This window comes from Chiloscyllium punctatum, chromosome 24 (genome assembly GCF_047496795.1).
Source record: "Chiloscyllium punctatum isolate Juve2018m chromosome 24, sChiPun1.3, whole genome shotgun sequence".
In the NCBI taxonomy this organism is placed as follows: domain Eukaryota; kingdom Metazoa; phylum Chordata; class Chondrichthyes; order Orectolobiformes; family Hemiscylliidae; genus Chiloscyllium; species Chiloscyllium punctatum.
Window position 1 is genome coordinate 41,054,692 of NC_092762.1, and position 11,984 is coordinate 41,066,675.

The 11,984-nt window shown below is 49.8% G+C and overlaps 1 protein-coding gene across 1 annotated transcript in view; it reads left to right on the top strand.

Annotated features, from left to right (window-relative positions):
• Positions 1-9,511, top strand: part of LOC140494477 (lipoprotein lipase-like) — a 31,819-nt gene extending 22,308 nt beyond the window's left edge. The window contains exon 8 of the mRNA XM_072593694.1: positions 9,268-9,511. Within this exon, the coding sequence (XP_072449795.1) occupies positions 9,268-9,511 (244 nt within the window). The remainder of the gene's footprint in view (positions 1-9,267) is intronic.
• Positions 9,512-11,984: the final 2,473 nt, after the last annotated feature.

Genomic DNA, 11,984 nt, shown 5'->3' on the forward strand with positions numbered 1-11,984 from the left:
CCAAGGCCTGGAGGGTTAAAAAAACACAGTGATTTAAAAAACGTTCTTTGATGGGACGTTGGTGTCAATGGCTTTTGTGAACCGTCCTTAACTGTCCAGGAATCGAGTTGCTTGCTCAGTCACTGCAGAGGGCACTTCGGACTCACGTGTAGGTCTGACCGGCTCAGGGCGGCAGATTTCCATCCCGAAAGGACGTCAGTCAGTCAGATTCTGAAAACAATCCACAATGGTTTCATTGTCACCATTTAATGTTTTCAAAGTGCAGATTTATTAATTTAATTTAAATTCCTGAGATTGGAAGCCATGTCCACAGAACATTAGCCAGGATCTCGGGAATACCGATCCACTGATGTTGCCACGACACCACCTCTTCCTGTGATTTGAGTAAAGGTTCAAGTTTGAATTCATAAGGCCACCAATAGGCTGACTGAGCTGTGCTGGGTGACCAATAGGGTAAAAACAATGACTGCAGATGCTGAAAACCAAATACTGGATTAGTGGTGCTGGAAGAGCACAGCAGTTCAGGCAGCATCCAACGAGCAGCAAAATCAACGTTTCGGGCAAAAGCCCTTCATCAGGAATAAAGGCAGTGAGCCTGAAGCGTGGAGAGATAAGCTAGAGGAGGGTGGGGGTGGGGAGAGAGTAGCATAGAGTACAATGGGTGAGTGGGGGAGGGGATGAAGGTGATAGGTCAGGGAGGGGAGGGTGGAGTGGATAGGTGGAAAAGGAGATAGGCAGGTCGGACAAGTCAAGGAGACAGTGCTGAGCTGGAAGTTTGAAACTAGGATGAGGTGGGGGAAGGGGAAATGAGGAAGCTGTTGAAGTCCACATTGATGCCCTGGGGTTGAAGTGTTCCGAGGCGGAAGATGAGGCGTTCTTCCTCTAGGCGTCTGGTGGTGAGGGAGCGGGGGTGAAGAAGGCCCAGGACCTCCATGTCCTCGGCAGAGTGGGAGGGGGAGTTGAAATGTTGGGCCACGGGACGGTGTGGTTGATTGGTGCGGATGTCCCGGAGATGTTCCCTAAAGCGCTCTGCTAGGAGGCGCCCAGTCTCCCCAATGTAGAGGAGACCACATCGGGAGCAACGGATACAATAAATGATATTGGTGGATGTGCAGGTGAAACTTTGATGGATGTGGAAGGCTCCTTTAGGGCCTTGGATAGAGGTGAGGGAGGAGGTGTGGGCACAGGTTTTACAGTTCCTGCGGTGGCAGGGGAAAGTGCCAGAATGGGAGGGTGGGTCGTAGGGGGGTGTGGACCTGACCAGGTAGTCACGGAGGGAACGGTCTTTGCAGAAGGCGGAAAGGGGTGGGGAGGGAAATATATCCCTGGTGGTGGGATCTGTTTGGAGGTGGCGGAAATGTCAGCGGATGATTTGGTTTATGTGAAGGTTTGTAGGGTGGAAGGTGAGCACCGGGGCGTTCTGTCCTTGTTACGGTTGGAGGGGTGGGGTCTGAGGGCGGAGGTGCGGGATGTGGACGAGATGTGTTGGAGGGCATCTTTAACCACATGGGAAGGGAAATTGCGGTCTCTAAAGAAGGAGGCCATCTGGTGTGTTCTGTGGTGGAACTGGTCCTCCTGGGAGCAGATACGGCGGAGGCGGAGAAATTGGGAATACGGGATGGCATTTTTGCAAGAGATAGGGTGGGAAGAGGTGTAATCCAGGTAGCTGTGGGAGTTGGTGGGTTTGTAAAAAATGTCAGTGCCTTCCGTAATTTCTTCCGTAATTACACCGGCACCACTCCCCACCTCTTCCTCCGCTACATTGATGACTGCATTGGCGCCACCTCGTGCTCTCGCGAGGAGGTTGAGCAATTCATCATCTTCACCAACACATTCCACCCTTACCTTAAATTTACCTGGACCATCTCTGACACCTCCCTCCCCTTCCTGGACCTCTCCATCTCCATTAATGATGACCGACTTGACACTGACATTTTTTACAAACCCACCAACACCCACAGCTACCTGGATTACACCTCTTCCCACCCTACCTCTTGCAAAAATGCCATCCCGTATTCCCAATTTCTCCGCCTCCGCCGTATCTGCTTCCAGGAGGACCAGTTCTACCATAGGACACACCAGATGGCCTCCTTCTTTAGAGACCGCAATTTCCCTTCCCACGTGGTTAAAGATGCCCTCCAACGCATCTCGTCCACATCCCGCACCTCCGCCCTCAGACCCCACCCCTCCAACCGTAACAAGGACAGAACGCCCCTGGGGCTCACCTTCCACCCTACCAACCTTCGCATAAACCAAATCATCCGCCGACATTTCCGCCACTTCCAAACAGACCCCACTACCAGGGATATATTTCCCTCCCCACCCCTTTCCGCCTTCCACAAAGACCGTTCCCTCCGTGACTACCTGGCCCCCCTACAACCCATCCTCCAATCCTGGCACTTTCCCCTACACCGCAGGAACTGTAAAACCTGCACCCACACCTCCTCCCTCACCTCTATCCAAGGCCCTAAAGGAGCCTTCCACATCCATCAAAGTTTCACCTGCACATCCACCAATATCATTTATTGTATCCGTTGCTCCCCTTGTGGTCTCCTCTACATTGGGAAGACTGGGCGCCTCCTAGCAGAGCGCTTTAGGGAACATCTCCGAGACACCCACACCAATCAACCACACCGCCCCGTGGCCCAACATTTCAACTCCCCCTCCCACTCTGCCAAGGACATGGAGGTCCTGGGCCTCCTTCACCGCCGCTCCCTCACCACCAGACGCCTGGAGGAAGAACGCCTCATCTTCCGCCTCGGAACACTTCAACCCCAGGGCATCAATGTGGACTTCAACTGTTTCCTCATTTCCCCTTCCCCCACCTCACCCTAGTTCTAAACTTCCAGCTCAGTAACTGTCCCCATGACTTGTCTGGACTTGTCCGACCTGCCAATCTCCTTTTTCACCTATCCACTCCACCCTCTCCTCCTTGACCTATCACCTTCATCCCCTCCCCCACTCACCCATTGTACTCTATGCTACTCTCTCCCCACCCCCACCCTCCTCTAGCTTATCTCTCCATGCTTCAGACTCACTGCCTTTATTCCTGATGAAGGGCTTTTGCCCGAAACGTTGATTTTGCTGCTCCTTGGATGCTGCCTGAACTGCTGTGCTCTTCCAGCATCACTAATCCAGAATCTGGTTTCCAGCATCTGCAGTCATTGTTTTTACCTCGGTCTGTTTCTGTGCTGTACATCTCTGTGTATCTATGACTGTAAGACATAGGAGCAGAAATTAGGCCATTCGGCCCATCGAGTATGCTCTGCCATTCAATCATGGCTGATCGGTTTCTCATCCCCAATCTCCTGCTTTTTCCCTGTAACCCTTAAACCCCTTGATACTCAAGAACCTATCTATCTCAGTCTCAAACATACTCAATGGCCTGGCCTTTACAGCTTTCTGTGGCAATGAATTCCATAGATTCACCACTCTCTGGATGAAGAGGTTTCTCCTTATCTCCATTCTAAAATGTCTTTCCTTTACTTTAAGTCTGTGCCCTCAGGTCCTAGTCTCTCCTACCAATGTAAACATCTTTCCAACATCTACTCTGTCCAGGCCATTCAGTATTCTGTAAGTTTCAGTTCAATCCCTCCTCAGCCTTCTAAACTCCGTCAAGTATAAACCCAGAGTCCTCAAACATTCCTCATATGTTGAACCTTTCATTCCTGGGATCATTCTTGGGAACCTCCTCTGAACATGCTCCAGGGCCAGTACATCCTTCCTGAGGCCTGGGGCCCGAAGCTGCGCACCATGTGGCAGTTAGACCCACTGGGGCCTAATTTCTGCTCCTGCCTCATAGAGTCACAGAGATGGAAAGCATGGACAAACCCCTTCGCTCCAACTCGCCCATGCCAACCAGATTTCTAACTCCAAATGTGGTCTGACCAGAGCTTTGTAGAGCCTCAGAGGTACACACTGCATTTGCCTTCCTAACTACTGACTCAATCTGTAAATTAACCTTAAGAGAATCCTGGACCAGGACTCCCAAGTCCCTTTGCACTTCAGATTTCTGAATTTTCTCCCCATTTAGAAAATAGTCTATGCCTCAATTCTTCCTACCAAGGCGCGTGACCTCACACTACCACATTGTATTCCATATGACACTTCTTTGCCCACTCTCCTAACCTCTCTAAATCCTTCTGCAGCCTCCCCGCCTTCTCAGTGCTCCCTGTCCCTCTACCTATCTTTGTGTCATCTGCAAACCTAGCCAGAATGCCCTCAGTTCCTTCATCTAGATCATTAATGTATAAAGTGAAAATTTGTGGTCCCAACACTGAGCCTTTAGATTAGATTAGATTACTTACAGTGTGGAAACAGGCCCTTCGGCCCAACAAGTCCACACCACCCCACCGAAGCGCAACCCACCCATACCCCTACATCTACCCCTTACCTAACACTATGGGCAATTTAGCATGGCCAATTCACCTGACCTGCACATCTTTGGACTGTGGGAGGAAACTGGAGCACCCGGAGGAAACCCACGCAGACACGGGGAGAACGTGCAAACTCCACACAGTCAGTCGCCTGAGGCGGGAAATGAACCCGGGTCTCTGGCGCTGTGAGGCAGCAGTGCTAACCACTGTGCCACCGTGCCGCCCACCGAGCCTTGCGGAACACCATCCTGAGAAGGACATTTTTATCCTCATTCTCTGCTTCCTTCGATAAAGACAAGGTTCCGACAATGCTAGCACCTTGCCTAGGGCCCTGATCTTCCCCAGCAGCCTCCTGTGCAGCACCTTGTCAAAGGCCTTTATGGAGTCCAGAGGGATAACATCCATCGGCTCTCCTTGCTCTAACCTGTTTAATACTTCCTCAAAGAAACCTAGCAGATTTGTTAGGCATGACCTCCCCCCATGCTGACTTTGCCCTATTTCACCACACACTTCCAAGTATTCAGAAGTCTCATCCTTACCCATGACTGAGGTTAGGCCCAATCGGTCTATACGTTTCTATCATTTGCCATACTCCCTGTTTAAACAGGGGTGCCACGTTAGCGATTTTCCTGTCCTCTGGGACCCTCCCTGATTCTACCGATTCCTGAAAGATCACCACTAAAGCTATCTCCCTTTGAACTCTGGGGGTGTAGTCCATCTGGTGTGGGTGATTTATCCACATGAAGGCCATTCAGTTTTTCTAGCACCTTCTCCTTGGTGATGACCACCATACTCAGCTCTGCCCCCACACTCTCTTGAATTTTTGCGACATTACTCTCCCACCGTGAAAACTGACACGAAGTAATTATTCAGTTCCTCAGCCGTTTCCTTGTTCCCCATTACTATCTCTCCAGCGTCATTTTCCAGCGGCCCATTGTCCACTATTACCTCTCTTTTCCTCTTGATATCTCTAAAGAAACTCCTAACAGTCTCCCTTTATATTACTGGGAGAAAGTGAGGACTGCAGATGCTGGAGATCGGAGCTGAAAAATGTGATGCTGGAAAAGCGCAGCAGGTCAGGCAGCATCCGAGGAGCAGGAGAATCGACAAAGGGCTGACCAGGGAAGTCAGGGATCACATAAATGCAAAAGAGAAAGCATTCCTGAAGAAGGGCTGATGCCCGAAACGTCGATTCTCCTGCTCCTTGGATGCTGCCTGACCTGCTGCGCTTTTCCAGCAACACATTTTCAGCTCCTTTATATCACTGGCTAGTTTACCCTCATATTTAATCTTCTCCCTCCTTATTTCGTTTTTTTTGTTGCCCTCTGTTGGTCTTTGCAAGCTTCCCAATCCTCTGGTTTCCCACTGCCCTTCACCACATGACACGCTTTCTCTTTTGCTTTAATGCTAACCCTGACTTCCCTGGTCAGCCATGGTTGCCTCATCCTCCCTGTAGGAGAAAGTGAGGACTGCAGATGCTGGAGATCCGAGCTGAAAAATGTGTTGCTGGAAAAGCGCAGCAGGTCAGGCAGCATCCGAGGAGCAGGACTTATGCCCGAAACGTCGATTCTCCTGCTCCTTGGATGCTGCCTGACCTGCTGCGCTTTTCCAGCAACACATTTTTCAGCTCATCCTCCCTGCACCATACTCCATTTTCCTCGGGACGAATCTCTGCAGTGCCTCCTGAATTACTCCCAGAAACTCCTGCCATTGCTGTTCCACTGTCTGTCCTGCTAGGCTCCTCTCTCAGTCAATTCTACCCAGCTCCTCCCTCATGCCTCTGTAGTTATCTTTATTCAGCTGTAATACCGTTACCTCGGATTCTACCTTCTCCCTCTCAAATTGCAGAGTAGATTCAGTCATATTACGATCACACAATGTTCTGAATCTGCAAAGTGATGATACTAAAGAGAGTTTTTAATCTCTGCCTGGCTCTTTGTGACCTTGGGATGTTCAAAAGTAACTTACAGCCTGTGAGGTATTTACACAGAGCAGTGCTTGTTGTAATGTATGATTCGGAGATGCCGGTGTTGGACTGGGCTGTACAAAGTTAAAAATCACACAACCCCAGGTTATAGTCCGACAGGTTTAATTGGAAGCACTCGCTTTCGGAGCGACGCTCCCTCACCAGGTGACACTCCGAAAGCTAGTGCTTCCAATTAAACCTGTCGGACTATAACCTGGGGTTGTGTGATTTTTAATGTTGTAATGTATGAAAGCTGGAGCCATTGTTACACAGCAAGATCCACAAGTAGTGATGTCTTTAGCACTGTTAGTTAAAGCTTAAATGTTAATCAGGGATAAGAGAACAAGTCCCTTCTTTGAGCTGATGTCAGGTGACCTTTTAAGTCTGTTTAAGGTCACAGACTTAACCTCTTTAGTGATTTATTCAAAAAATTAGCAGAGACAGTGGTCAGGAATTTGATTCCTTTTGTTTATAGTTTGAACGCAATGTCAGATTGACGTCACAATCAATGGTCCAGATTTTGGCATCTTGTTTTGTGAGTATCTGATTTGTTATCTTTTTTTCCCATCATTCCCTGTTTTCACGATTTGGTTTGTGTTATAAGTTACAATGTGTTATCTTTATGTCGATATCAGGCCATGGTATATAGCTCTCCACACTGCCCCACTCTGACCACCCCCCCCCCACCCCCCCCCCCACCCCCCCCCCCCCACCCACCCCTCCACCCGCCACCCGCCACCATTGCAATGCTAGGCCTGAGATGATGAGTTCTGACCTAGCCAATGGCTTGGCAGTATAGTTACCCTCGTTCAGCCACACATTGGGGCAGCGCTGCCTCCGTTGATCATTCTCTTCTGGAGTGCTCTTCCTGAAGACACCAGCACATTGAGGCTGAGGAAGAAGGTTTGAGATCTATCCTGGAACGGGGAATTGAACCCTCTGCTGTTTGCAGGGACCTCATTCACACCTGATTCTGACCCGATCACTGTCCAGCTCCCTGCCACAGGGCAGCAAGTCATTGTTCCACGATTATCACAGACCATCTCTCCTCTGGAGAGTCTCCCCCCTTTCATCCCACAGCCTCAGCATCCTGCTTTGACCTCCTCCCCAAAATTCACTAAGAAGTCCATCTCAGCAGCCCCATTGTTTCTACCTGGTCCTATTCCAGTGTGTTATTTTTCTCCCCCCTCTAGGTTAATTCCTGTGTCTATTGTATCGTCTCTCCCCATTTTGGGACTCTTGTGATTCCTGTCATCTCTTTAACTAATTTCCTAGTCTTACGTGTCTCATCTGTTTTCTCTCTCGCTCTTCAGATCAATCGCTCCAGGCCGACACAGCTGACAGCTCTCTTCCTTTTATTTTGGAAACACCCCAGCTTTAATGATTCACACACTGTTCCGACTCTCTTGTGGGTGACGGAGATTTTGCCGTCTCTTCTGGATCTGTGTGCAGTCTTACTTTCCAAGCACAACGTTTAACTTAATTCCTGGGAGATCCTGTGTCGTTAACCACCCCCACCCCTGTTGCTTTAGCTCGAACTGCGGCCTATTCAGTAGGCCACGCACCCTGACCCTTCCCTGCTTGGCTGCACGCGACCTCTCGTTGAATCACTTCTCCTTCCACTTTGTCCACATGAAGCTGTTGCCATGGGTACCTCTGCAGGCCGGAGGTAATACCCGTCTCTTTGCGTGGAATGTGGACGTGTCATTGTCCCCCTCCTCCCTGGGCACCTTCCCCATTCTCCAATATGTTCATCTCGGTATCAGAGACACTTGCTGCCCTTGCTCGAACTGGAAAACTTCCAACTTCCACTTTGACCTCAACTTGCCTTTGCCATGTCCCTTCCTGTGCCTCACACCTCTGTCACCATTTCTGGGGTCAGATTCCTGTCAATATGAATAATCAAGTCAATTGACTGTGAAAGTTACCTGACTGCACCTTCACACCGAGGCGTCCATTCCATTCTCCCAGTTCTCCATTACATCTGTTTGTTCCTTTTTTATCCTCACAGAATCCCAGTAGTGTGGAAGCAGGCTGTTCAGCCCGAGAGTCCACCCAGACCCACCTCCCGACTCTATCCCTGTAATGCTGCGTTTCCCATGGCCGACCCACCTTAGCCTCTACATCCCTGAACACAATGGGCAACTTATAGCACGACCAATCCACCTAACCTGCACATCCCACACAGACCCAGGGAGAACGTGCAAACTGAATTCGGACTGTTGCTGGAGGCTGGAATCGAAGCCAGATTCCTCGTGCTGTCAGGCAGCAGTGCTAACCACCGAGCCACCCAGAGGAGTCTTCCCCCAAGGACTCCCCCTGTACTGTTTAGGTGGCTCTCAGCTATGAATGGCAGAAGTCGATAGACTTCTGTCAAGTCTCCCCTCAGCCTCAACTGCTCCAGAGAAAACAAGCTGAGTGGTTCTAGCCTCTCCTTGTAGCTCCTACCCTCTAATCCAGGCAGCATCCTGTCCTGCACCCTCTCCAAAGCCTCCATGTCCTTCCTGTAATGTGGCGACCAGAATTGAAAGCAGTACTCAAACTGCGGCCTAACCCAAGTCTTATAAAGCTGCAGGTCTAAAGTTGTCAGGATGAAAGAGTACAGAGAGAAAATGGAGACAGGGTACTGAGTGAGATGATCAGCCATGACCCTCTTGAATGATGGGATAGGCTTGAAGGACTGAATGGCCAACTTTGGCTCCTGTTGTCTACTTTTCGAAGTTTGCAATTTCCTACATTGAGTCTCAAACTAGCTGTTCCACCCGTCACTCTGCACCAACTGCTGCAGACTCTGGAGTTATATCAGCCATGCCCTTTCCTACGGTCGATATTTTCAAACCACGGTGTACTTGGCCATCGAGTAACTCCTCTTCCCTTTGGTAAAGCTGTCAAACGTCACCCCAGCTATCTCATTCCTTTCCTCAGTGTGGAGATGTTTGCCCCCAACAAGACCCATTCGTTCCTGGTGGTGACCGAGGTGGACGTCGGCGATCTGTTGCTCGTGAAGTTTAAGTGGGAGACCGCGTTAACCTGGGGGTCGCTGTGGAAAAGGATGCGGAGTTCCATCACGTTTTACAAACTTTCGCTGTGGGCCCCCTCCGTCATTTCCAACTTCGACATCCACGTGGAAAGGATCCGGGTGAAGTCTGGCGAATCTCAAAAAAAGTAAGGACAGGGTGACTTGAAGTGTTTCTCCGAGCTGACAGCTCCGCTAGAGCAACCTCGCGTTTGATTTGATTTATTAGAGTCACATGTACCTAAACACAGTGAAAAGTTTTGTTTTGCGAGCAGTACAGGCAGATCATAGCAAACAAGGACATACAGATCATTGGGTGCTCAGACGGAGTGAGGCTACACGGGTTACAGCTGCACAAGGGGTGGACAAAGCAAGATCAATGTTATTGGAAATTAGAGAGGTCCACGCAGCAGTCTAATAACGTCAGGGAAGGAGCTGTTCCCGAACCTGTTGGTGTGTGTCTTAAAGCTTCTGTCGATGTCTTTCCTCTCTTTAACATTCAATTAAATGGACTCTAAAGGAGCCTTCCACATCCATCAAAGTTTCACCTGCACATCCACTAATATCATTTATTATATCCGTTGCTCCCGATGCAGTCTCCTCTACATTGGGGAGACTGGGCGCCTCCTAGCAGAGCGCTTTAGGGAACATCTCCGGGACACCCGCACCAATCAACCACACCGCCCCGTGGCCCAACATTTCAACTCCCCCTCCCACTCTGCCGAGGACATGGAGGTCCTGGGCCTCCTTCACCGCCACTCCCTCACCACCAGACGCCTGGAGGAAGAACGCCTCATCTTCCGCCTCGGAACACTTCAACCCCAGGGCATCAATGTGGACTTCAACAGTTTCCTCATTTCCCCTTCCCCCACCTCATCCTAGTTTCAAACTTCCAGCTCAGCACTGTCTCCTTGACTTGTCCGACCTGCCTATCTTCTTTTCCACCTATCCACTCCACCCTCTCCTCCTTGACCTATCACCTTCATCCCCTCCCCCACTCACCCATTGTACTCTATGCTACTCTCTCCCCACCCCCACCCTCCTCTAGCTTATCTCTCCATGCTTCAGGCTCACTGCCTTTATTCCTGATGAAGGGCTTTTGCCCGAAACGTCGATTTCGCTGCTCATTGGATGCTGCCTGAACTGCTGTGCTCTTCCAGCACCACTAATCCAGAATATGGTTTTCAGCATCTGCAGTCATTGTTTTTACTCTGTATGGATTATTGTCAATTCAAAGTGCCACAAGGATCGGTGCTGGGCCCTGTACTTTTTGTTATTTACATAAATGATTTGGATGTGAGCATAAGAGGTACAGTTAGTAAGTTTGCAGATGACACCAAAATTGGAGGTGGAGTGGACAGTGAAGAGGGTTACCTCAGATTACAGCAGGATCTGTACCAGATGGGCCAATGGGCTGAGAAGTGGCAGATGGAGTTTAATTCAGATAAATGGGAGGTGCTGCATTTTGGGAAAGCAAATCTTAGCAGGACTTATACACTGAATGGAAAGGTCCTAGGGAGTGTTGCTGAACAAAGAGACCTTGGTGTGCAGGTTCATAGCTCCTTGAAAGTGGAGTCGCAGGTAGATAGGATAGCAAAGAAGGCGTTTGGTATGCTTCCCTTTATTGGTCAGAGGATTGAGTACAGGAGTTGGGAGGTCATGTTGTGGCTGTACAGGACATTGGTTAGGCCACTGTTGGAATATTACATGCAATTCTGGTCTCCTTCCTATTGGAAAGATGTTGTGAAACTTGAAAGGGTTCCGAAAAGATTTACAAGGATGTTGTAGGGTTGGAGGGATTGAGCTACAGGGAGAGGCTGAACAGGCTGGGGCTGTTTTCCCTGGAGTGTCAGAGGCTATGGGGTGATCTTATAGAGGTTTATAAAATTATGAGGGGCATGGATAGGATAAATAGACAAAGTCTTTTCCCTGGGGTCAGGGAGTCCAGAACTAGAGGGCATAGGTTTAGGGTGAGAAGGGAAAGATATAAAAGAGACCTAGGGGCAACCTTTTCACTCAGAGGGTGGAACATGTATGGAATGAGCTGCCAGAGGAAGTGGTGGAGGCTGGTACAATGTCAACATTTAAGAGGCATTTGGATGGGTATATGAATAGGAAGGGTTTGGAGGGATATGGGCCGGGTGCTGGCAGGTGGGACTAGATTGGGTTGGGATATCTGGTCGGCATGGACGGGTTGGACCGAAGGGTCTGTTTCCGTGCTGTACATCTCTCTGACTCTAAGAAACAAAGGTGATGTGAGGAGAAATGTTTTGCTCCCAGTGAGTAGATGGGTTTTGGATGCAGTGCCTGGAAATATGGGGGATGCAGCTTCCATGGAGGCATTCAAGGGGGTACTGGGTGGTTAGTTAGGTAGCAGTGGTGTGCAGGGATAGGGGGGAAAAGGCAGGAGGTTGACACTGGATAGTATGGTGAGATGAATGGCCTCCTAACAATTCCGTGATTGATTCTGCCAAACTATCTGATCCACCTCCGTGTTTTCCCTCAAACAAGCCTCATTAACATTGACCAAGGAGTTCTGCACCCAAGCCCTCTCTCGACACATGCCGCCAGACCTGCTGAGTTCTCCCAGCAGTGCCTGTTTCTGTTGAACATAGACCACCCTCAC